The sequence below is a fragment of the Phaethon aethereus genome (assembly GCF_964289735.1).
Source record: "Phaethon aethereus genome assembly, chromosome: Z".
In the NCBI taxonomy this organism is placed as follows: Eukaryota; Metazoa; Chordata; class Aves; order Phaethontiformes; family Phaethontidae; genus Phaethon; species Phaethon aethereus.
Genome location: NC_138577.1, coordinates 9,583,894 through 9,611,619, shown reverse-complemented (window position 1 = coordinate 9,611,619; position 27,726 = coordinate 9,583,894). Strand labels below are relative to the sequence as shown.

At 39.5% G+C, this 27,726-nt stretch overlaps 1 protein-coding gene across 21 annotated transcripts in view; it reads right to left on the bottom strand.

Annotated features, from left to right (window-relative positions):
* The window catches only part of CELF4 (CUGBP Elav-like family member 4), a gene marked incomplete at its 3' end in the record, with an annotated part of 708,661 nt that overhangs the window by 590,512 nt on the left and 90,423 nt on the right, over positions 1-27,726 (bottom strand). For all 21 annotated transcript variants that reach the window (XM_082013607.1, XM_082013596.1, XM_082013609.1 and 18 more), the window contains exon 2: positions 21,989-22,071. In XM_082013607.1, the coding sequence (XP_081869733.1) occupies positions 21,989-22,071 (83 nt within the window). The remainder of the gene's footprint in view (positions 1-21,988; positions 22,072-27,726) is intronic.

The following is a 27,726-nucleotide window of genomic DNA, read 5'->3' as shown; positions in this document are numbered from 1 at the left end:
AAAATCTTTTGTGAAAACATGCTCTAAATGACAGATTTAAGGCTCTTCTGCCTGTTTTGGGTTTGTTGTTTTGGGTTTTTTTTTTGTTTGGGTGTATATGTATAGAGAGAGAGATACATGAATGAATCCCCATACAGTTGAAGTGAATGCCATTCAAGCACTAAGGACAAAACAGGTCTGTTGGTTACAACAGTGGCAAATTTGTGCACCAATATTGACCCCAGTACAATTTTGTGGAAGATTCAGAAACAAGATGATCTTATATTAAGGCTAGTTAGGAGATCTACAGAGAAATAAGCTAGTGCCCCAAATAAAATAAAGAAGTTTTAGAGTGAGCACTTGTTGCTAATATCACCTAATATGATTTACCATATCACATGGACCACTGAGGTTCGTAAGGGTACTGCAAGTCCTAGCAGAAATTGGTACCTACACAAGTAGACCTCAAAGAAGTAGACTGAAAACTGAATGGATCATGGAGGCTGAACTGACTTTTTTTGTTCAGCGTGCATTTAGATTGCACACCAAGCATATGCCAGAATCTCAGTTTGATTTTCAGGCTCGCTTCTGTACACATAATGAAATTCCTAAGTCAAGGCTTGATTACCCACTGCCCTTGGTTACCAAATTGTTCTGGTTAGCCTAGCAAACAATCTCAAATTTGCATCTGCTGCTCTGCAGATAAATCCCCTGGGCCGACACAGGAGAAGGTCATAGCATTGGGAGTGCATCCCTTAATGCCACAGGCTGTACTATGCAGTCCTGTAAATAAACCCAGGGCACTTAGTCACCAAGGCTATCCCTTCTGCACCTCTTACCGGAACTTGAACGTTAAGAGGAAGAAGACAAACAAAGTGAGAAACAACAAAATACAACACCAAGATAAAAAAAAGCCAGAAAATACTCTGGCTGCTGCAATGCTAAGGAACAGATCTTCCCTCGCCTATTTTACACCCCCCGCTTTCTGCTGCAGATCCAACACACTCGAGTTTCATTTCAGAAAGTAAAGCTGCTAAGCAGCTACCAAATGACCTTTGCCTCTCAGATGAGTATTTATGGCAGGCAACACGTACATCAACAACAACAAAAAGTTTCCCCAGTAACAAAAATGTTTCTGCCAGCAATGTATCTTTTACAAGCTTGCAAGATGTACCGGGAGTCTAATAATCAGATTAAAATCACATCAAACTATGTTGGGAAGTCAAGGTGAAGGCCTTTGGATTGTTCTCATGAACAGCCCTATCCAGACCTACCAGGTGATGATAAATTCAGGTTTTTGCTTGGTTGGTGTTTTTCAAATTTATTTTAAGGGCTTACAGTTTTTAAAAGCCAAGAGGTAGGAAAACAGTTGGTGTTTTAGCAATTCTTGCCAGCATCTGATGATAGTGAAATGGTTAAGAAAAAAGCCATGATTTTTCCTGTGCAGGGGAGGGGCAGGGGCAGTGGACCTGATAATAAACACTTGATCTTTCTATGCCACTTCACAAAAGAGTTCAAGAGCTTTGTCTTCCTTTTACAGGTGGAAGCCCAAGCCTCAGAAAGGCAAAGTGATTTACCTAATATCATTTGTATTTCTAACGGTTAACCTAGGAAGAAACTTGAAACCTCAAGTCCCAGAATGAGTATTTTCTCCCAGGATCACTGGGAACCAAATTAGCAGACGGGTCTACTGCTTCTCTTTGCTGCAGAACAGGAATGGCTAGAGTTTTAAGCTCCTAAGCACAGGGAGAAATGCTGAAGTCTCAGTGCTTTATTTCCATTTCCCATGGAGTGCTTGCCTGAAAGTCTGGCTTGAATCTGTCATTTCCAGATAGCATACAGCAGCCTGTGTATAGGTGCTTGAAATGGATGCTATGTCCATGTTGCTCCCGCTTTCCCCTCCCCGCAGAAGACCACCAGGGAAATACAGACAAGCATTAACAAACACTGTCCTCTGTCAAGGTGGATTATTAGGTGTGAGAACAAGAGTTCAAAGTGTTAATACCTGCTCTGCAGATGTAAAGAATAATAAAAGCCTACCCAGACGTCTGCAGTACCTGAGGTGAGCAGCATCCAGCCAGCCTAGCTACTGGTGAGCATCTAAACTACAAAGCCCTACCCAGCTCATGGCAGCAATGCCACGGTCACCTGTGCACCTCTCTACAGTACAGGGAAGCAGTATTCTTGCCTTCAGGCTCAGATTAATCAGGTTTGTACAGATCAGCAATTCAAATAGCTTCAACCACCTAGCTGATCGTGCACAAAACCAGTTTGGGAACATTTGGGTGAGACGGCAAAACCGATGGGCAATAATCTCATTCACCCTTTCCACTCAAGTCCAACAGAGGACAACTGTCCATAGCCTGTAGAATCACTCATCAGGGCTCTCCATATTATAAAATTGTCAGTGAACCATGGGAAAAAAACAATGCTGAATACACCCACGACAGTTTAGGGTGTCTGTAAGGGTGCCTATAATTCACTTTGCACTCTCTGGCCTTTGACAGCCAAACCAGCTAGCCTAGAGTTAAAGTACTAAATCCCAGGGAGAGAGGTTTTGAGAGAGTGAAGGGTAATAGCTGGATAAAGAGGCTGAGATCAGCGAGCTCACACAAAACACTGCAATGCCAGAATATCACACCCGCTTTAGCTTAATCTAAAAGTCAAATCACATGACTGCATTTTCCAGTTTAACTTGCATGTCTGCCACCACCAAGCCAGCTTCTGAGAACTGTATTCACCTACTCACTGCACAACTCCCACCAGCTTCCCAGCATAAGAAAAACTTCTTCCCTAGAAATAAAAGAACTCTATTGTTAGTGAGACTTGGAGAAAACTCACTAAGGCCCGTTCCACTTCTTCCCACACATACTGAGAATGGACAGTATGGATAGCTCGCACAAAAAAAAGGGCTTATTATGCCATCTGTTCTCAGAGAATCCAGATTAAGTTTTTTCATTGGTTCCAACAGGAGCAGAACAAAGCAGATAGTGAACACATATTTAGGAAAAATCTACTCACCTATTGCCAGAAAATCCAATCTACTTCATCCCTCCCCCCAGTCCTAAGTTGGGTTCTCTGCACAGAAGTGAGTCATTTGTAATTGACTAATCTGTGGAGAGATATCAAAACCAGCAACAGACAAAGGCTGAAGAGCCTCCTCATTGTCTTCCCTCTGGAAAGGTAAAATTGTGCTTTAATTCCAACTTCAGAAAGCCTCTAGTTTTTCTACACAACTGTTTTATCCCATGGACTCCTGAGATGACATCAGACAGACACCAGTGCGATCTCACCACATGGAGAGACGTCCTCTCCTAGACATGTGAGCACTGATTGCCGAGGCATCGATGAGTCAGCAGCAAGCAGATATACTACGTGTACACACAGGCCATATGCTACTGGATGTCTCATCTTTCTGGAGTAGATCTCACAGGCTCCAACATGCTCATGGAGCTCCCCACCTACCCCAGAGAGAAGCGGTCCCTCACATCCTTACAGCCGTACTCAAGGCTGGTTTCACTAGCAGACCAAGCAGAGTGATCTCAGCCCTGAATCACCTGAAGCCTGTGCCGAACGCCCAGGACCAGTGTCAGGCGTTATGAAACAGTTCACCCAGCCCAGCATCTTGAGCTTCAGCAAGGAAATTGGCAGCGGGTGAGAAAGATGTCTCAGCAACCTCAGTTATGCAGAGCAGTTTTAGGTCTGACCGGTGGAAAGATCTGCCCGTGGTGATGAACAAGCATGTGGTGGAAAGTTGTCCGTGGTTCTTGTGCCAGCCCTTTGAGGACTATGCTGAGCTGGTCCACGCAGTCCAGGTCATAATCTAGAGATCTTAATATAACAGGATTTTACCAATCTCTTCCTGTTAGAGTCTTCCCCTTCCCCACTGAAAGATGTTTCAGCACTTCTTGATGTATTCCAGTTAGGTGAGATTCCTCTTTTTCTTTTAAATCTGTTCTAAATCATTCTTTTACTTATTTTTCATAAATTTAAATCTTAATCAGAATTACAAGCAGTATTTTCATTTAAATTAGACTACTTTCATTACGTGAAATTGCTTCAGTGTACTTTTGAAGTAGATTACTATAATGCTCATTTTCATACAGAATCTGAAAAACTATGAAAACATTATTTTCAAGAAAGTAAAATTTTAACTCCATTTACCATACCAGCTTTCATATTTCTCATAAAACTGTTTTACTAGATTTCCTGTTGAATGTATTTCTTTGAAGGTAGGCAAGGAGGTGAGATTATGATTCAGAGGTGGATAGTCATCCATAGAATGGATTTGAAAATTTGTTAAAATTTAGATAAACTTACTGCAATTCACATCAAATCCCTCTATGCCTCCCAAGTATTGCACACATTTCCTCATATTATAATGCATTTGTACACACTACTATTTATTTTGTATAACCATTTTGTGCTTTGTGGAAGTTTGAACTTTCAGTCAAGAATTTGAATTCATAATTATTTTAAAGATTTTTACCCTATGCTGCTGCACATCTGAGTTACCATATCAGTTATCTGTAATGACCAGTGGGGATTTTTCTTGTGAAAGAAACTTAGACCCCATTGTAATTTACCTTGCAAGGCATATGAGGAAGGAATTTGAAGGGTTTAACTGTGGGAGAGAAAGGTACGCTGCCCTCTCACTTTGAGTGTATGCTGATTAGAGAACTTTTTCTCCTGAATGTCTCATCCAAACGAATAAACAATACAACTCTTCAGAGGGGGACCGGCATCTACGCACTTCAGACAAGATAGAAAATATGCGTTATGCAACAGGGAAATTAACAGTTATTTACCCTGCATGCACTCCAGAAGTGAGGCCGTTGAGGCAAGCCAACAAGTGTGTGATCCCATAATGAGTAATCACAGACTGAAATGGATTCGTGTCTTTTACTTCCTGACAAACAGTTTTTCCTGGTATAACATCTACATTTTTTCTTGTCTTCTGAAGACCTCTGTGCCAAATACTTGTACCCTAAGAAAAGTAGATGCTCAAAATTAGAGAAGAAATGCCAGTTAGGAATGAAACTGACTCTTCTGGCAAATAAACAGACCTTGATGAAGTGGGCATCAAGGGAGTATTTCTAATTTTCTTCTTGAAAGCAATATGTTTCATCTCTATGCCACTTATAAGTAAGTGCTTCTTTCCATTGCTATATATCAGGAAGAAACAGAACGGTACCAAACCCAGTAACATTATGAGTAAACAGTAACATCCCTGAACTTAATTATTAAAAAGAGCTTTTTACTGATTGATTTTTAATAACAGAATATGAATTATGCTGTATGAGGATTATTTGTTCAGAAATATTAATCAACAATTATTTTCCCTAGCAAAATTATGGATTTTTCTTGCATTAATGTAGAAAGGGGTATTACTTATTGCTTATACTCCTTAATTTTGCATTTTCCTGACTGTATAGGAAGTGGCAGAGAAAAAACATTGGGATTTTTTTCCAAGGTCCAAACAGAATTGTCTCTGAAAATAATTTTAAAAGGATTTTTATCAAATGTTCTGAAAAATAAACCACAACAAAACCCCAAGTTGTGCAGTAAACAGTGTTTTCAGAGTACTGGAAACTAATGTGAACCTCTACTAATGGGATTTGCAAAATTATTATTTGCGTGTAATTTTCAGTGTCTAAATCACTCAAATTTTCAGAAAGCTTTTCAGAAGCCTCAAGAGATAGAATAGAAAAGATCCAAGCTTACCAGAAAACTGTACATTAATACTTATAATTCCAGTGCATCTCCTTTGAAGGTTTGCTTGAAGCTGTACAAAGAAAAGACTCATAGGAAATAGTTGCCCATGATAATTAGTATCCTGTATTTAAAACCATTTATTCAACTTTCAAAACATATTCTGGACCCACCTATTGCTTCAAACAACAAAGGTTATATTGAAGGGTAATTTGAACAGCAAGAATCTTATAGGGAAGTGAGGACCACAAGATACTAAAAAATACCATCAGAATCATGTAACAAACACTCAGGTAAGTTTCTTAGTCCTCTCCTTCTTTCTTTCTACATTAGACACTTTTATCCTCTGCTAAAGTTCTCTATCTACCACTTCATGCAACAACCAAAACATACAACATGGGTATATTAAACGTCTCCCCAAAGTTTCAAGAAAGCTCTTCTCCTTTTTCTTTCAGCCAAATTGAGCCTTTTTTTCCCCTCCCCTTTCTTCTGAAAAATTGATGGGGGAAGGGCAGAAGATAGTTTCCTTGCGAAATCAAAAGCTACTCTTGAATCAAGTCTGATAGGCTGCTGAAAATGCAGCACAGAAATGTGTTTGTGTCAGTGAAAGACCTTGTTTGTAACCGTAAGGATCGCATGCAGCACGTTGTTTGATCCTGGGAGGACTTTGATCTATGTTAGCACCTCAAATATAGCAAAGGATGTCACTAGGCTTTGGAAAAAGAAGGGAGGGGAGAGGAGGAAAGGGAAGGAAAGTGCAGGTGTGCGGCACCAAACAGATGGCACTGAATTCTTGATGGATTTGTCAAGTGAAAGCAAGCTTTGGACAGAGGAGGGCAGGTGTCACACCTCTGGAGGGAACCAGATTTCACCACCTACCCCAGAAAATGCCATTCAGAAACAGAAAAGATTCAGTGAAAGCATCTCAGAGCAGCTCTGGGCAAGGAATTTGAAGCAAATAATTCCTTTACCTACATGACCTGACTTCACGGCCTTTTGTGAGGCATGAGTGAAATGAAATTCAGTGGTCTCTCCTCCTTGTTTCCAGTCATCTCACCAGAAGTGAATGAGGCTTGACTGAGGCTCACTGCTGAAAGTATTCTTGAGGGTTAGAAACAGATGCTGATATACAAAAGGATAGGCAGATCAGGGCTCTTGGGCCACCACACTGCTGTGGGCACTGATCCAGAACGGGGAGGGCAAGATGTATGAGGCAGTCAAGGCCAAGAACCATCCCTAAACGTGAACAGGTCGGAAGTGGATGCAGTTCTGTGACAGCACATGGACTTTTCTGGTGTGGGTGGACAGTGTACAGCTATGGCAAGGAATCTCAGTGCTAAGACAATACAGATAGAACCTATTCTGCATACAGGCAGGTGACTAAATTTTGTACACCTGTGAGCAGCATGGGAGGCCTTGAGCAGACAACACTGAAAGGAAATCACCTGGGATCACCTCTTTCATATGCCAGTAGATCATCCCTTCATCTCTCCCCAGGACACTGTTCATTCACAAAAAAACCAACATGCAACATCCTCCATGAAGTAATAGCAAGAAAAAACTGAATATCCCCTTGACAAAAGCCCTCCTTCCCTCCTGCAATTCTCACTCAGTTAGGGGGAGAGGACACATATGATTAAGCAAGACAATGTGAATGCTCTACCTTTTACCTGTGCTCATTGATGCTAAAGTAGCTTTGAAGAGCCTTGCTCCCTGCTAACCAGCTTCCCTTTCTGTGTCCTTTGGTGAGATGTGGTGGAACATGATAGGCATCTTGTATTATGTCTCAGAGAGAAGCAGAGAAGAAAGAAGTAAGGAATACTTAATACAATGCAGAGGTTCAGTGCAGTGACAATAGTCTCTATTATTCTTGACATGACCCTAATACAAGCATGGGACGGTTTGTAGGATGCCTCTTTCTATTGAAAATTATATCTGACCCAAATTTTATTACAGTTGTCAAATACAGTATGAACAAGTACAGCATGAGTATAAGAGAAATTCTCCTTTCTTTAAAAAAAAAAAAAAAAAAGCAATAGTAAGAATGTCACTCTTCCCTTATTTAGTTTCAGGTCAATCATGAGAAAGAGGAAAGAGACAGCCCCCTCCTGAAAGGCAAGAATGATCCTGAGCCATCACCTTATATTGGAAGAAAGCTTTTCCCTCCCAACAGTTACCATCCTTTGTCAGCATTACAGAAATGTCTAGGACACTGTAGTCAAAAGCAGGAGCTGTCACTGCTAAGCACTGTACACAAACACAGATGCATATGAAAGGAAAAATCTTACTCTGGAGAACTCTAAATGTCTACTAATCAAAGAGGTAACAATGAGGGAAGGTTAATTACCTCCATTTTGTAGGTAGGATATCAAAGCAAAGGTGGGTTCATTGACTTCTGTTACATAGGCAAGTACTAAATCTAGTTTTCTTAAATCCTGTTTCTGTTTCAGCCCTCAAACTCACACTTTGTCATAGGTACTTTCTCTATACATTTTCTCACAGCCTCACTTTCCCACCTAAAGGAAGTCAAAGAAGACCAAATTTGAGATAGACAACCGAGGAGCTGCCAACATCTTAATGAAATCTGAGATCAGCTACAGTAAACTGTATGCCTAGTTACAGCATGTCAACACACTATATATTCTTCTTAAAGTCAACTAGGTCTGGTATTGTGCCTCAATGATCCATACAAAAATCTTCATCCACTCAAAAAAGTATTCCAGGTAAATTATTTAGTAATTTCGGTAAAAGTAGAGGGGAGGAGAAAATAAAGGAAGCGCATGTGCAAACGTTGTCTTCAAATAGCCAAGAATCAGGTGAGTAGGAAACTAAATTGGGGGGGCACAGAGGAGAGGCAGTGTCTGTTCACTTCTTAGTTTGAATTAGGTAGGGCAGGGATTTGTATCAGGGAAGCTCCATATGTCAAGCAAATGTCATGCCTGCCTGTTTGGGTTGATTTCTACTTTTCTGGCCCTTTTATTTGAACAAGAATTTTCTAACAGATCCAAAAATTCAATCTCAAATAAATTCATGACCAAAACCACCATGATCCTTCAAATGGAAAGGTCTTGAGTTGACATTTTCTAGAGAAAATACTTTCATTAAAAAGAAAAAATCAAACATAAGGCCGTAGCAAGAGTCTTATGCATTATCAAGCCCACTGTCTAGGCTAGGACAAAAAGAAAAAAAGAAAGAAAAACCAAGCCAGATCATGAGATTACAAAGACTAGTAGACCTCTGAGTCAAGACAACAATGCTGCTTTCCTCTAGATATGCAGACTCAGTATCTAAGCATAGCATTTGGGAAACATAGGCATTGCATACTAATGTTATCATTGCAAGTGTGAGGGAAACAGATGTACCTGCACTTAAACTTCTTAAGGAAAAATCAGGGTTAGGGGGTTTATTTGCTTCAGTCAAAAGAGAAATGGTATGAACTGTTCATTCTAGAAATGTACCTTTCCTCACAGGTTGAAAAGTAGTTTTAGGATGGTCAAACTGACATACATGGTAACTCACACTCCAGGTTAAAAAGACTGAATCCAGGTTTTAGCAACTGGATGAACTGGTGATTTTAAGTTTGCATGATAGATATTATGGACCTACTGTTTTAGGATTTCTATATATCACTGACCTGGGCCCTGCTTCAGAAGCTAAACCACTTACAGAAAAGCAGTTTTGCTTAAGTGTATGTATGGAACAACCACCTAAACAGGTTTCAGAGCACAAAGGCAAAACACAGGGAGTTGTGATTCGACTCAGCTTTGTCTCATCTTGACAGATCCTTATCTATGCAGAGATGACCTGGGGGGAACTGCAGAAATGGCTCATCCCGGGGTTGCCTGAACACTGGATCATGATAAGAACCGAAACCCAAATGGAGCCTTGAGTAATCTCTTAACAAACAAAATGCCCTGAGCACCATTCCACCACTATTCAGTAACTTTGTGTGCTAGGCGTCACAAAGTTAGCAATACAGACTAAGGGGCTACCACACCACCAGAGATAAGCATTCCAGACAGTGTAATCCACTCGGGCATAATCCTGCACACCCATCAAATCAGGAAATAAAACCCATAAAGTTTGGGTAGAAAACTAGGGAGTTTTCTAGAAACAGAAAAGACTTTTCCAACAGCTGGCCTGTAGGACATTCTTCCCTCCTTGTCCAGGACGCTGTGTAAGGTAACTTCCCAGGCATTAAGAGACCTTACCTGAGAGAGAGGGTGAGTGATTAAGAAACACACGTATGGTATTTGGCATGCTTTAAGATCGTGATCAGTGCACTCTTTTAAGGTATTAATATCTAGCACGCCTGTGGTTTGTGTTAGTACATTCTGGAAATCACTTGTTGGTTGTAATAGCGTATCCTATGAATTGTTTTGTTTTTTTTTTTAATTGCCATAGTGCATGCCTCCATTGTATCCATAAAAACCTGCAATAACGGCGTATTGGACCTGTGAGTGAAGTTCAAATAAATCGTTAATTTGAACCTTACAGTGAAGTTTCTTTCTCACCGTCACGCTAGAACAAGAAGAAAATTGGAGCACAGCTTCTATAAAGCTGATAGTGAACACAAAGAAAAGGAATGTGTATGCAAGCAGATGAAAGTAATTGTACATTCATGTGATCTGCAACTGGATGGTTGTGTAGTCACTGCATGCTGAATGAAGTTAGTTGCTAACTGTTGCTTTAACCATAATTTTATTGAAGCAAATGCTCCATGACTAAACTCTTTCTGGGGAGAAAAGACTCCAACCGTCTTCCCAAGTACGTGGGTGTTGAAGGTTTTCTGGGGAATTATTTTGTGTATGTGTGGCTACCAGAAAGACAATGATAGAAAACAAAAATATTTTTAGGGAAAAAAATTTAAAAGATAATTTTCTCTGATGGAATAAATGCTTGCATTTTTAAACTTTCTTTTTTTTTAAACACTGTTGAGTCCACCTGGTACAGACCTAATCTTATCCTAGTTGATTTAAGTGCTTTAAAAATGAAGTAAGGAAAAAAAGGTCATTCACTTTGATTAAAAGGGCATTAGGCTAGATTTCAAAAAGCCACAGGGTAGCATATCATCTTAGTCTAAGTTCAAGGTTAGAGCTGGTATTAAAAGGCAAAGCAAGTGAAATCAAGAGGGTTGCTGTTAAACTTGGCTGTTATAACAGTGTCGGCTTCTGTTCAGAACTCTCTTGGCCTCTGGACAAGATATTGCAATTCAATAACAGCTAGCAGAGACTTTCTAGGACTCTCAAGGATGTTTTCCGAGATATAAATGGAGAAACCTCCAGTGGCTCTGGTCTGTATCATCAAGCCACCACGGTTAGGTGCAAGACTTCAAGCAACATCTGAGGAGCAGTCCTGGCTGACTGGATAGGCTATGAATAACCATAATAACGATTATAAAAAGCATTTGCACATCAATGTGAAAGAATGAGGAGCAAAGAGGATAAATGTGACTCTTAATCTTCAGCTATCTGCACGGGAAAGTATGATTAATAACTACAGAGGCTTAACATAACCTCCTCAGATAATGAGTGAGGTGGCCTTCTCTGAGACCTGATTATGCTGTTCTAATGGGCTTCATTTATTGTGTAAACTAATAACCAAGGCCTAAGCACTACACACCCCAGAGTCTTCAGGAAAAACACTAGGCCCAAATGTGATTAAGTTGGTGAAGATTTCCCAACACCACAGTATGTTGCTTGAGCTGGGGGGGCCAGGAGAATGGAAGGAAAAACGAAGAAATAAAGCAAAAAGTAGCAGTGATCTGCCTTTTAGTGTCGATCTGCTGGTGTAAATCCCCTGGGATCACCATGAGTTTTCAGCTAGAATTGGTGGAAAACCAGAATACAGACCACAGATGCTAATACCAAGAAAGAGAGGCATTGGTAATAAGAGGATCTGGTTGTAATGCTATCCAGAAAGTCAGCAGCAATTCCAGATCTGGAATGTAACTCAAGTTGTCAATCAGAGTTTCAGTGCTGGAGAGCAAAGACGTGCTCAAAGAAAGCTGGATTCCCCAAAGTGAATGAGTTCAACAACACAACCCTGGCCCAGAAAAAAAGAAAAGAAATGACCTTCCAGCTCCCCTGGCTGTATCTCTAAAGTGCAAGCACAGCTGAAGGGAGGCAGCTTTACAGAGCATCTAAAGAAATGATAAGATTCTCATTTGAGCTGCACTGATGTAAAGAAGCTTAAACTCTGCAAGAGTCTGTGGAGTTACTTTGAATTTACACCCAGCAGACAAGAGTACAGAATGAGAGCCCCCCTCTCACTGGGAAGCATATTTCTTGGTTGCACAATGAACATCACATTAGATTATCCAAACTGAAATAATTGTAAATACCCAATTTATCTGGACCCATTTGTGCTGTCTGCTTAATTGTTGCACTTCACTCAACAAGGACAATGAAATTAGTTTGGACAGGCTCACTTTAGAGGTATTACCACTGTGCTATGGCAGCTTGAGCTCAGAGTGCTGATGGAAAAGGTTTAAGGCTTAATAGAATAAAAATAAAAGAGAAACACATAGCAATGTAGATAAATTTAAGACCTCCACTGGGACATGAGACACTGTCTTTGAAGGGTGTCACATCTGTATTTTATTATTTGTAGTGTATACACTTTTGTAGAACCTGTACTATAGTTTCCAAAAACCATATAGAGCTCACAAATATACACATCTTCTCATGATTCCCTCAGCAGCAGTCTGCTTGTTAGGTGCTAGCAACACGTTGTGACCAGCTTCACAGGAATGTCTTAGCCTCTCCCCTCCCAGGTGCAGTGGTAGAAAAATAACAAGCTGGGAACAGCAGGCTGCTACCACCAGAACACATACCTGCAAGGCTCTCCCCCCCTGCACACACCCCACCTCCCTTCCCCTGCACAGGATAAATATGGGCTCAGAAATCAATCCCTAGTCACTCCCCAGTTGCTCCAAGGAAGAACAGGCAAGGGAACACCACAGGAACAACCCTTTCCTGGCTGCCTTGTTTCTCTTGGGCAACATGAACATACACTGAAAAGCTCACTCACTAAGCCTCATAATATCAAGAAACAGATTTAGAAGAAGCCAACTCTGCTATCTATATAGGTGTAGCATCACAAAACGTGAAAAGGATCAATAACATAAATCTCTCCCTTTGTCTGAAAAAAATATGCTATCTCCCAGGCAGAAGTAGTTGAGAAGCATGGTGTTCCTCCTCAGCAACTGTAATCTCAACTCATTTCACCAGGCAGGCATTACGTGATGTTTCCAGCAAATCTACAAAGGAGATAAGAGATGGCAAGGACAGACGTGCAGAGTGAGATGGGACGGAGGAGAAAAGAAGGAGAAAATGCTGTTCAGCTAGACATGAGGCACTAGTGTGACTTTATTGAGAAAGGACACCACAAAGTAATGCAAAAGACAGATGCAACATCTCAGGTGTTTACTGAGGATGATCTTGACAGTAAGTCAGCCATAAATAAAAAGACGTAGAAAATCTGATTCCAGTTCTACCCCCTGGAAGCAAAATGTTGTTCCACTGATCAAAGCTATAAATGAAATCAGAAACTCATGCCAGCATGTCTTATAACTTAAATATTTACCACACAAAGTCACTATAGTAGTATAGAAATGACTGAACTATTCACAGAACAAGAGAAAAAGAAATTCACTCCATCTGAGCAACCTGAGCTTGGAATGGATTAGTTATAGCTGGACAAGACTTGCTCTGTCAAAACCTCCCTACAAAGCCAGTGATCAAAACAATAATTTCTTGCAACATGCCAAAGAAAATATGCACTAGAAAATAGCAGAGGCTTTGAGGATTCTAGTTTACCATACCTAAGGGGAAAGGAAGGAAAAAACTTCATTCTCGCACCATAGGATTCATTTAGTGCTGAAAATGTATGCATATCAAGGTCAAAATACAGTACAGAACTTAAAGAAATTTGAAGGCATGTGTTTTTAGAAGGAATTGTATTTTAAAAAGATGATTTTTTTTTTAAAGGGATGGCATGGTGGGAAGAGAAGGGGAGAAAAAGTATGGGAAACAAGATATAAGAAGTTCCTATTAAAGAGAAAAATGGGAAATGCACATTTCTTTGAAAAATAGGTTAGGCTTAATTTTGTCCTTGTACTTACAGAAACTAATCAGAGAGATTTGACATTGCTGGGAACCTGCCAAGTGCAGCAAATCGTACATGCGGTGCCACTGTAAGTCTCTCACTGCAGCTACTCAACAGAGCAAAGTCACTTCAAATATCTACTTGCCTGAACTGATAGTGCAATCTCATGGTCAGTCCATTCCCCACCACTTTCTCCCTGCCAAAGTACGAGCGCAGCAGAAGTGAAGCACAGAAGCTAAATGGGTTACATCATGTCAAGTCCTATCAAAAGTTATCTGTAAGTGGAGAGATGGGACAGTTTTTGCCAATCCCAAAAGCATTCCAGCTCAGCTAGTTCTTTAAAAGTTGTTCTTAACTTTAAGCACAGTTTTAAGCTTAATGCACAGATCATGCTCTTAGACAATTTAATACAGCATACACAGCTTTTTTAAAAGATCTGCAACCAGTGGCTGGATTTCACATTGTAAGGCTTGCAGTCTGTCTACACTGCAACTGAAAGTCTGTTCCCAACATGCATAGATGTTCCTAACCTGCATAGCATAAGTAGTATTAACAGAAATAATGTTTCAGACAAGATTCAAGTCCTTATTGTATAATCACCCCCCAGGAATTATAGTCATGGAATATAGTTGCTCCACAACATTCAAGTCTGTGGTTTCGTGTTTTCATTGTTATTATACATGGTATTTAAATTAAATTAGACCAAGACTCCTTTATAGTTTTCAATGGTAATATTTTTGGTGGTGGACATACATACTTGATCCATCACTCTTGTGTATGGTCTTAAACCTTTGTACTTTAAAAAAAAATAAATTACTTTTGTCTCACCAAGTATCTGAAGGATTTAAAGACATGTATACACTGCATGAAGTAACACAGGGCAGACACCGGTGGAAGTCCAAAGCACATAATTACAGAGAATCTTCATCTAAGTGTTTTATTGAAAGCTTACATTGGCCTTGCATTACAGATCACAATCGGCACATGCTTCTCCATTGCTATGTCGTGCCAATACGGGAAGTATGTGTTTATGGAAAGGGTAGCCTATGAATAATGACCCCTGGACTACGTAATATCACACAATATCATCCATACGACTGAACAGATGAAAAGTAAATTGACTGTTACAGCGTGCCTGTTCTTATCTTCCTCTATCTCTCTGTGACTAAGAACACGGGATGAGAAGGTTTACTGCTTGCAAGTTATTCCTGGGTGTATTCCATCAGTTGAATCAGTAGGGTGATGCAACTAGAAACCCCAGTGTTTAGGGTTTGTTAGTATCTAATAACTAACTTCATTGAAACACCAAGAGACCAACCATCTTTAACTCCTATAGTTTGGAGCTGGGACCTCTCTCTAGTAAAGAGCCCATGGGAGCTACTGAATGGCCCAGCAGGTGTCAGGGATGCTCAGCGTTTTGTGAGATCAGATATTCAGATGCAAAGATGCTTGGTAGAAATATCTTTCCTCATTTAGAGCTATGGTACTGTTCACGATGACATCATTTCAGCAGTGACAAATATAGCTGAGTCTGTTCTTTCCTACACCATATAAATCCTTTGACCTCAATCAGATCACTGCTGATTTACACTTGTGTAAATAAAGTCAGAATCAAACCCATGCCATTCACAAATATAGGCCAGAGTAAGCATTACTCACAGACAAGAGACAACCCTTCAGAGGAAGGAAAAATATCATTTTCATGCAAATATCCTTAATAATAAGGAACAAGAGATAGAAATAAGAGTATGAATGAAATGCAATCAAGAACTGCTCTGAGATCAGATTTGCTTCTAACTTTATGATGCTGCATCAGCTGCTCTTAAAGTAGCTTAAGCTCAAAATTTGACCTACCTGAAACTTATTATGTATAATTTTTCGTCAGGGATCTGTGAGCTAACTCAGTCCCTAGGCTCGTCTTTGAAGGTAGCTGAAGGTGCTCAGCTACTTGCAGTGTCTGAAAAGATTTGATTGCTCAGTTCGATGAAAATTGAAACTTTTTTTTTGCTGAGATCCAGGTTTGCCCTCAAATAGTTATACATTATCTATTTATTTATGCATAAACAGTGGCATTATGGTTTGGAGAATAGGGGCCCTTTGATGGGAGGTAAGTTTGACTAGCCTATGGGAGTTTACTGCTATGCATATAAATGAGGCCATACATACAAATATGTAGAACAGACAAGTGAAAATATACAGCATCTCTTTAAAATGAAATACTTTGATTGCTCCAATCACAAGAAGTTGTAAAACTACCCTGAAGAATTAACAGCCTCAGTACATGCTAACTACATCCATCATAAATTCGTCTTTAGTTTCTGTTATCATATCACTGTCTCTTGGGACCCCCAGTCCTGTCATCATTTGCCCTTTATAATTTATTCAGCTTGTACTTGCCTGAATCCTTTCTACTTATCATTCATCTTTACAGTTGTACATAAAATTAGATTGATCCTCCTATGGCAGACACGTCAGAAAGAAAAGTTGTCATTGAATAACACATAAAGCAAATGAAGGTCCAGCAAAAGCTTTTGTTGAATAACTTGGAAATCGTCCTTTGAGAGACAAAAGGTGTCAAATTAGAAAGACAATGCCATCTTTATAATTTATTTTTGCACACCATTTTTCAATTCCCACCAAATCTCAAACACAGCTGAGAAGCCTGTTCCCGTTTTGCATATCAAGCTAAGCTTCATTAGCCACCACAAATGTGATGAATACACCAGTCTCAGCTGAGATAACAGCATGCATCCAACACACTGTTTCTGTCAGAATGATTGCACTGTACCCTTTTCCTCCAAAGCTCTTTGGACTGGGTTGCAAAGAGAGAGTTTACTTTGTATTCTAGAGGCTGCTGTATAGGGATACAGAAGCCAATCTTTAACTAGTGAAATGGAACTTTAATGTTTACCAAGCAGATAGGACCCAGGTGTTTCATCTCATCTGGTGAACAGAACAGCACTGTCAACCTACAGGGGCTTTTAGCAAATGGAAAGTGCATATGGTTTCCTCTCCCTCTCTTGTCCCCTCCTTTCCCCAAACCAAGGTCCAAAAGTCGTTTTAGTGGCTGGTCAGTCAGAAGGAGGAAATAGGGTAAAAAAAAAAATTAAATCTTTTTAATCATGGCATTGACACCCAAAGATTTTAAAGCACTGGAGAATTTCTACAGGACTGGTTTTTGCAAGTCTTACCTCAAATCTGTTTTTATTCCTTTTCATCTTCATTTTTAACTTCAGAAAACAGACACGTTTCTCCCAAGGGAACAATTAAATGTGTTTTCTTTCAAAATCTAAAGGGCATGATGAGCAGCCTGTGTGTTCAGCAGGCTACTTTAATCAATGGAACCCATCCAGCCTGCCACTGCTGACCAAATTGCAATTTACATTGGTGGAGAAAACTTTTGAAATGGGAAGGTGTGGGAATATAATACCATTTTTGGCATAACACAATGTGCAGGGTGATATGTGGTTTAATGTTTTTCTAACAAGGTTTTGGAAAAAGCTTTGAAACATTAAAAAAAACAATAAGAGTGTAAAATTACAGCAAGGTCTGCTTGAACAGTGAAATCCATGCTATATATGCAGGACTTCTGAAGTCCACATGACACTTATGTCTCCTTTAAGCCTTATTACAAGGATTCAAGAGGGGCTAGATGTTGCATGACACCCCACCCCGCCACACCCCTCCATGATCAGGTGTCTTTTCTCATATATGCATAAGAATTTTAGTGGGATAAGACCAATATCACTGAAAACCTTTTTTTTTTAAAAAAAAAACAAACTAAGCACAGCTTTAGTTTCATTAGAGAGGTTTTTTGTTTGTTTGTTTAGAACTGAGTTTAATGAATTTTATGAACTCATCTGTCTTCTAATGTAAAAGATGACAATTTTTGCATACAATGAATAAAGAAGAATGCATTTTTTCTAGATGGCAGAAGAGACAAAGGATATCAGAACAGTTAGGAAGAAAAATAATTATGTTATGGACTGAGAAATTTAGCATAGCAGTAGTACCACTCTCGCTTTCAAGAGGAATAGATACAGTAAGAAAACCCAGTCTATGTCCCAGCCTGAATAAGCCCTGCAGATTGCTGAGGTTAACAGTTTCTTAGATACTTAATTTCATAGTTATTCATTGCAAGTCTTACAAGGGGGTTTTAACATTATGCAAAGAGGCAGTGCCTCCAACCAAGTATACATGGACTATTCAATCCCATTGCCTGAGAGAGTCACAAAGAACTAGAGGCAAAAAAATGCTGCTGTGTTTATCATACATGAGCTTGGTTTATTTGTGCTATAAATAAAAGTAGATCTTGATAGCGTAATTACATTTCTCAGCATTATCCTCTGCCATTCGTTTCAGAAAGAAAAAAGAAAGGGGAGAAAAAGTTGGCTTCACTATAATTTGTAATCAAAATGACTACACTTAAAACATAATTTTATTTCCCTGATTTCGTTTCCTGTGGAGCTTTGTGGGGCAAATAGATAATATTATGCCAAATCTGCAGGCAGATAATTCTTATATCCCCTGCATTGTCATTGTCTAGATCACTTCCCCTCCCCCCCAAGCTTTCCCCAAGAACATGGACTCTGTTTTTTATATTCTATTTTATCATTGAGAGATGTATCAGTATCAGAAATCCCAAGGGTGAATCAACTTTTACTTTCTCTACTTTCTCTCTCTTGCTCCTCCAAATTACTCTTCTTCGCCTAATTTGCTTTTTATAATGTTGGCGAAAAAAAAAAAGGGGGGGGAGGGTTCCCACTATGAAGGATTAGCACAGATTATGGTGAACAGTGTTAATTATAGGTGGGGAGAGAGAATAGTGCATCTCTCCAATCTGTTCTTGATTTCCCCCGTGTCTGTCTGGCTGGTAATAAGCCTCCTTTAATCTGGCAGTCCCCTTGGTGAAATCAGCACCACGGACAGCAATATTGATTGCTTCTGAGAAACCATCACAGCTGCTCAACCAAATTACCTTTGATATGTGACCTTTAATGTAATTACTGCAACATCAAAGCATTTCTATAAATTATTAAAGAACTAATATACTTCATCATCCAGCTACTCTATTATATGTAAAATAAACAATCACAAGGAAATGCTAGAATTCGAATTGTCCCACACTCGCAAAGTACTCTTTACACATACATACACAGCCTGCTACATTAACCTTCTGTTCTAAGCAAGACAATTTCAAACTGTCCAAAACAGCCTAATTGATTTAGATGAAGAGTATTTAACTAATAATTTTATGTTTTACATTCCATTCTAGTTACTTCAAAGTATCTATCATGATTCCTTCCCGCCCAAAACCGAAGTGCCATAAAGACTTTATTCATCAACACATACCTGCTTGGAAGTCTTTTGATTATTCCACAAGATTACTTTATGTACCACATATAACATAGAAATATGTGAAACATATTTCTGTCATCTTACAAAGAACATCCAGAAAGTAATTACTGTAAAATATGTGCATGTAGCCACTCCACTAAAAACAAAGTGATACATAGCTAAGAGGCAAAGCATCTGAATCTGGACACAAACTCCTCATGCCTCACCATTTCCATACATTAGCATTCATGTACATATTATTAAAAATGACTGAATTCTATGTTTTATAATACAAAGAATACAAACAACAATATTGCAAGAGCAGGCAAATACACAGTTTATTGGGGGATGGGAAAGAAGTGTCTTGATTCAATGGCTCACTATAGTACTATTTTCTTTTTTCCTGTACCAGGCTTGTTAATTATTTTTGATACCTCCTCTGTAGTGCTGTTTGTGTCACAGACAGTAAAGGATCAAGGTGTTGATAAGGTGTTATATATGTGTCATTTGTGAACTCATGTGAATGAGGACTTTGACCCCTGACCTTATGAATGTTTTTTTATTTTATGGTGATGAACTATGCTTGATATTGTTGGTGCATGTTATCAAGAACAGTCAGGTAAGTCATAAATAATTCTCTGCTACTTAAATAAGAACCATAAAACAGTATCCAGGCATGATAGTTTATCAAGAGGCAAGGCTGGTTTCCTTAAATAAACTACAGTGACATCATTCAGAAGATGAGTTCAGAAACTTGGCAGAAAACTGTATGCAGAGGGTTTGCTAGTGGAAAGTAAACCTTTATCATGAAACAAACGGAACTGGAAATGAAAGGGGTGGGAAAAGTCAGTTTTCAGAACTCTCAAAAACCTGGTTGCTATCTTAGACTGAGAATTCACCGTTCCCAATTCAATCAGATCTTGATGTGTAAAACAAAACAAAGTGTAAAACAAAACAAAAAAGCCTTCTGAAGTCAGAGTGGTCAGTATGAGCTACATGTGGCAGAAATGACATAAACCAAGGAAGAAATCTTTTGCTTGTAGCTTAGAATCAGTCAACATAACTTCTGAAGGAAGTCTTGATTCTAATGCAAAAGCTGGTTGAATTTTGCCACTGTCCAAGACAACAGTTTTGACTTTAAGAGTTTTGTGATTTGAGATCCCTAAAAAGCAGGCTGGGATTCAGAACTGGGGACATATAAGGAAGTAATGTAAAAAAAAAAAAAAAATCCTAAATCATCACTTTCTCCCACACCCTCCAAATCTGAGCCCTCAGTCTCACTGACCCATTGACTTCTTGAAGATACTCCCTTCATTTCAGGATGAGATTTTAACCATGCAAGTGAGTGGTCTGACTCCTAATGAGGGAAGCAAATAGTTTCAGTGAAGACAATTGGAATTCCAGTATCTTTTAAATACACAACACCCTGTTCATCACCAGCATATCTCTAGTTCTGATAAATACATATTTGATTTCAAGCTTATTTCAGAAAATTTCAGATAAAGTGTTACCCGAAACATCCATATTCAAAATATTTTCATTTTTTGTACATCTAGTTCTATCATTCAGAGGAGAGAGAACTAAAAGGAAAAACATCACTTGTTAGGGGGAAAAAGGAAAAAAAAAAGAAAAAAAAAGAAAAATCTAACCCTCAACAAGTCTCAAGTCACTTTCAATCTGCGGCTAACGGGTTTCTAGAAAAAAATAATTCAGAGGGAGTTGTCAGCTGACAGAAATGTATTTTTAGAGAATGAAGTATGTATATATTTACATAAGGTATGACCTTTAAAGCAAAGATAGATATAGATGAGCAAGTGTGTGGGCATCTCCATACAGGCAAGGTGGCATAGAGATAGGTAAATAGACACAGAATGATGGAAACAAGCAGAGCAGAATCAACATTTTCTTCATCAACATAGAGCAACTGAAGTGTCTAAGGTTTTGTAGAAAGGTAGGTTATGGGTACACAGGACTCAGCCATTCAACACCAACTAATAAAGGCAGACTTCTGGATCAGTTTCCTCTCAGTTTAGATGTAAGCTGGAATCCTCAGGATCCTGCTTTTGATTACTTGATTGCTTACTTTTGTGTCATTGTGAAACCAGTCCTGTTCTAGCCACAGGAGTGCTGCACTTGGCTGTTTCCAATCCATGTACCCTGGCTGAATCTAAATAGTCTCTCTCCCTCCCCCTTCCTCCACCCCAGTTACTGCTAAACTGGAAACCTATCCCAGCAGGGCAGGTCTTCCCCACATAATGCCGGTTCTATTTTTAGTTCTGCTTGTGTTGTCTGAACCTTAGATCTTGCTCATGTGAATAATTTTCCTCATTATCTTGTGTTCGTCTCTCCTCTCTCTCTTTTCTCCTTGTCTCACCGCCTTTCCAATCTGCTACAGCTGCTTGAATACTAAAGTAACTGAGTCAAACCACTTTGTCATCAGGAATATGTTTTCATTCTGTGATAACTCAATAATGTGTTCTGTTTCTTGATTTCTGGCTGCCACACCTTGCTTTAGAGAAGAAAAATAGTAAGAGGTAGCAGCTGGTGAGCACTTCTAATATTTTATTGTAGTGGTCAGAAGCCTAAAGCCTTTCCTTAAGTGAGTAAGGCTGGTAGAATCCAGCCCATAATCAGTTAATTGCTGTTTTCCTGGCTCCCAATAAAAGCAAAAAGCTTTTCTTTTTGTGCATGGAAACCATTTGCGTGGGGTGGTGGTATCTTGAGTTTATTAGCACAATGCAAACAGTAAATCATCCAAGCAACCAGAGATAATAAACTTCCAAAACCAAGATGGGAACTCCATATGTAACCCATTTTAGATTAAAAAAAAAAAAAGTCAGTCTGGACTCACCCCTGGCAGTGTCTTCTGTTCATGCAGTGCACTCTGGGCCTTTAGAGCAGACTCCCTTTCGCAGTATGTTAGGAAGGCACAGCCTGTAAAGAAAACACAAAACCTACGTAAGAACAGTGTTTCCGAAGGGATCTGTTTAAAACTGAGACATAGAAGAAACCACTTTCCCATCATCACCCAATTCCCAGTAAATCAGCCATAAAAATCTCTCCTTAGTAGGTCAGTAGTAAAGAGTCAAGAAATGAAGCTATCATCACATCCTCTGAGACCTGATGAAAAGTGAGCAACAGTGTGGATATGAGTGCTGGATTTTGTTGGAACACATGCTTAAGTGTCAGGTACAGAGGGTTGTACAGGATTAGGGATCTCAAAGAATGTACATGGTGGCAAGGTGGAGCATGAGATTCCACTTCTACTCCAGCAGCAGGAACAAGCCCCTTCCTGCTGTATAACACTGAAAGTCTCATCCGCTTCTTTTGTACCAAGGACTCCAAGCAAAGGGCATACAAGGACTTGGGACTCCTTACTGCAGAGGTCTATGTCTATTGTTTAGCCTGACTTGCATCCACAAGTAGTCTCCCCGTTTGCATCACACCAGAGAGCTACCACCCTGCACTTGCTGCTGCAAGGGCACGTTGCCTTCCAGCCATGCATACAAAGACAATCACAGCAAAGCCCAAACAATCAATCCAATACATCTCTGTTGCTTTACAGATCATTAGAACTTCAGAGATGCTCCAACGGATCATGTCTTTGATTCTTGCAAAACATTGCCTTAGCAATTACAAAAGCTAAAGCCCTGTCATGGTAGGGCAGAGCAAAAACCCTTCCCCACCTTCTCTCCCTACCTCCATGTTCGCCTTCTGGCAAAACTGGTCAACGTTACAATGACTTACACCAGTTGTGTGTGTATGTCTGATGTGACCAGATTATTCCTTCTTACTGCAGTATACTGAAAACCTGCCAGTTCCTGCAGCAAAAGAAGTGCTTGTTATGCAGAGGACATTTTCTCTGAAGTTACTACAGAATGCCTGCAACGTGGCCAGCTCCTTCAAATGGAGGTATCATGTCTTTCAAGGTTCAGGCAGCATGTCCATCAAACTGTGGGCATCTTCCAAGAGGAGCACAAGTACAGAGAGACCGACAAAGAAACAAACGTGTCCCATAACCTTATCTTGGCCAACCAACCTTCTCCCCATGCCTATGAAAAAGCATGCAACAGGTGACTAAACAGTACACCATAAACTTTTTTCAGCTCTCATCACTACTGTGATATTTTTTCCATACAATGCTCACTGTTTTATCCAAGTTCATTCCTTAGACAATATTACTGAAGAAATATGCACTTGTTCTTTTCTTGTTTACAATGTTTTTAGTAGATTAGTATGCACAAGAGACTAGGGAGAATTTTTTTCTGTAAACATATATATATATATATTTTCTTAAAGATTGTCTCGTGGAAGTCACCCTAATCCTCTCACAACGATGCCACAAGCTGGATGAATGTTCCAATCTGGTACGGAAAGAAAACTGTTTTTTGCCCTATTTCTTACCCTAAATTCTTTCTGAAGGTCTCGTTTCTTTCACTTTATTCAAGCCGATTACATTTGTTATGTTTCAGTAATTGAGACTCAGAAACAGAAGCTGACAATCAAGGAAGGAGACTGAACAACAGCAAAAGTTTGAATCCTCTAATTGGAATTATTTGGATTTGTGCTCCTCTAACTTTAAATGGATTAGTTTCCAGTATCCATCTGCCAGAGAAGGGGAAGAAACTGTGGCAGAGAGTTTACAGCTAGTACAAGTAATGCATTGAAAAGGATTCTTAAAAGTCACCCATAGCTTGATAATCAAATGGGAAACTATGCTTAAATTTAATTTCAGTGCTAAATCACAAGCTGAGAGCTCTCTGTTGACTAGACACAATAAGAAATTCTCCCTTTAGTAGCAGACGTAGAGCAGCTGATACAGTCTAATTAGGCACATCATAGTGCACTGTTATAGAGATAAACTATGTCATGTAAAGCTCCCATAATGATAGCTATATTTTTCTCCTCATTGTGATAGCCATGACGACAGTTCAGGGTAATAATGTCCTGCAACTCCTACCATATCATGAATGTAATTCAGATTAAGTAGACAGAAAACTACTCCTCTCTGAAGGAGCAAAGTTTCCTTCCAAGATCCACCTAAGGTTCATGTGGGGGCAAGTTCTCATCAGGGGAGTAAGCTCTGTGAGGTCCTCCCCAAACATATTTGTAAAAATGATGGAAGTACAAAACTCACAGAAATGATACTTAGTAGAATGCATCCAAACATCAATGATTTCCCAAACAAGGTGTTAAGGACAGAAATACTTCGAAATGGAGAAGAAGAAATCTAGTCTTTCATACAGTCAGACAAAGAAAAAACATGTTTTTCATGGGCAAAAAATGTTTTGTGGAGGTGTTCCTTTTTCCCTTGCTCCTTAAAAGTGTCCTGAACATGAATTACACTCTATTCCACTCTTGTTGGGCAAAAAGTAATTAATTTGGGAAAAACAGTATCTCATTTACTTTAAGTAAATCCTGATTGCTTAGAGACAGTGAGAATTCCATCCCAGCAATGGCCAACTGGAGTAAAGCAGAGCTTAATGTTCCATAATAGGCCTTAAACCTGAAGTTGAAAAGTCCAGTCCATGAGAGTTTTTTTCACTTTCCTTTACTTATGACAAGATCACTCTGTCCAGCACAAAACCAGCATCAGCCATCAGGTAGAGTAGTATTTTTCAAAAACTTTAAAACCTGGCTTTTGATAAAACAATACATATGTTTTATTCCATCCTGCAAGAATTTCCATATTTCAGCTCCTTGTGCATTAAGATAAAAGGGAATCAAGTTTCTTGCCTATCCCCCCTTAGAAATGTCAAAATACTTATCATTTGTACTTTGTATTGTGATGCTGAATGGAATTACAACTGTAGCACGTCTTTCACATGTTACTTTTCCTAGACTACCTCTTTCAATGTGCATCTGCATTGAACTCCAAGGGGTTCTTCCTTCCTGGAGAATGTTGCTTAAAGAACAGAGCACTGAGAGCTCAGGTTAACAATACAGGATACACAACATCCTAGACAGCCGAATCTTGTAATAGCATTGTAGGAAGCAGCTATATTGGATTTTATAAAGAGAAGTCAAACTGGTGAAAAAAGTTATTTGTTTCATTTTGATTTCCCAGGTGGAAAACAATTTTGGAAAATCAATTTTCCCCACAGAAAGTTTTGATTGTGTACAGAACCACTTAATTAAATGAAAAAAAATATTTTGGTGGTAAACTCTTAAGTTTAAGATCAACTTAACAGCTCACTTGTCATCAGTTGTTTGGGCTGGATGTGAATCTGACTTCTAGGTGAAAGGCTTCATATTCCATTACAAATCATTTACACCATCCAGCCCCCTGGAACAGTCCATGTTCAACAGTATAATGAGTATTTCTGAACACATCTCTTAAGGAAAGATAGAGTGAAGGCTATGCATTATTTCTATCATCTACTTGTATGGGTGATAATGACTGAGTGAGTACACTGCTTGAGAATTATATATGAATTTGAACAAAAAAATCTAATTGACTAATTATTGATAATGAAGGACTTGCTCCTAGCTGTTCCTAATTTCAATTCCATTTCTCTCAAACATGCCAAGTTTTCCAGACATATGTCAATCAGATAAAAGATGCTTTGTTTGAATTGTATCTTTCCAGCTGTTCATTTGCTACCAGTGGACAGTTCTTTGGGCTAGCTCACAAACATCTGGAAACTCCCAGCTGGCAATTAACACACAACCTATTGAACTGCAGTCTCTTGGAAACATGAGGACGTATCAAGTGGTCTCCTGGGAAACAAGGTTGTTAAAGAGAAGGGGGAAACAAAAACAGGAGCTTGAGATGGAAAAAAAAATATAAAAGCTCTATTTTAATTTTACCTCCAGGGAATTCAATAACGTAAATAATAATTGCATGGAATACAGATGGATAATGATTGCACTTATAGCAACATGAATCCCACAGTAAGTCTCCTGAAGATTTTGCACAAACCTGGGAGACAATACAGTCAGGGCATACATTCTGAGCTGAACAGAATAATTCTGGAAACCAAGAATTATTTCACCTCACCAGTACTCATTTCATCCTGGGACAAATGAAAACACAATCTTTGTACTTGACATCTCAGTGCTTACCATTTCAGTGAATCAGCTGACTCTCAGTCACTTTAAACCAGATAAGTAGTTCTGACCAGGTGTCCTGGTTTCGGCTGCGATAGAGTTAATTTTCTTCCTGATAGCTGGTATAGCGCTTTGTTTTGGATTTGGGATGAAAATAATGTTGATAACATGCTGATGTTTTCAGCTGTTGCTAAGCAGTCAAGGACTGTTCAGCTTCTCATGCTGGCCTGGCAGCGGGAAGGCTGGGGGTGCACGGGGAGCTGGGAGGGGGCACAGCCAGGACAGCTGACCCAGGCTGGCCCAACAGGTATTCCATACCATACGATGTCATGCTCAGTATATAAACTGGGGGAGTTGGCCGGGGAGGAGCTGCAGCTCAGGAAGTAACTGGGCATTGGACAGCGGGTGCTGAGCAATTGTGCTGTGCATCACTTGTTTTGTATATTCTTTTATCATTATTATTAGTATTATTACTAGTATTGTCTTTTTTCCCCTGTCCCCTGTCATATTAAACTGTCTTTATTACAACCCACGAGTTTTACCTCCCACCCCCCCCTTCTCTCCCCCATCCCACTTTGGTGGGGGTGCGGGTGTGTGCAAGCAAATGGCTGTGTGGTTGTTTTAGCTACGTGCCAGGTTAAACCATGACACCACCTAAAAAGCACTGGTCACCTAACTCAATTTTAGCTATTAGTTACCTTAGGTTCTACCACGAATTAAAAGGTATTCATTTGACCTAACACATAGGAGAGGAATAAACCTCTGGAGGGGCCTATCCTCTCTACTGGATGTAAGAACCACGGACAACCAGCTCAGGTACAGGCTTTTGCTTTAAGGTTGCATGCTCACAGAATCAGATTCCACCTGCCACCTCTAACATCCCAGATACCTGCATTATCTGTACCTTAATTAAACCTTGTTATTTATGGTGGGAGATGAAGATGATGCATACTGGAGATCTGTCCATAACTGTAATTAAGGACTTTTTCCCTCCTTTCTTGTTTTATTCTGGCACACAGCCACAGGTATCCTGGCACAGTTTCTCCTCTTTGCCCATTTTTTAGATCAAAGAACAAGCACTTAGTGACTTATGACTCTTTCTTTGCGTGATGTGTTTTGGTGACATCTTTTGATTTTATCAGAACTATGTAACCTCACACAAAACATGACTTTAGCTTTTGCACACATCTAGATCCAGAGGCATTGTTTAAGAGCTAGACTATAACCATGATAATTTCCAGGTATTTGCTGTCTGTCTGAAAACAACATTAAGGATCCTGTCTAAATCAGATTAAAAAATACTTATACACTTCATCAGGCTTTGGGGAAAGGGCTCCTAATCTTTCTAGGCCTATGTTTACTCTTGGGCATTATAAGGGAAAACTAAAAAGTTTGTTAGGTGCTTTAAGACTCTTGGATGAAAGCCAAGAGCTGAAGCAGATTCTGAGCTCAGGGACATAAATCAAGTCAAGGGGAGAGCTTGCATGTAACTCAGCAGAACTATGCAATTACACCAACACAAAATTAGGTTCATGATTT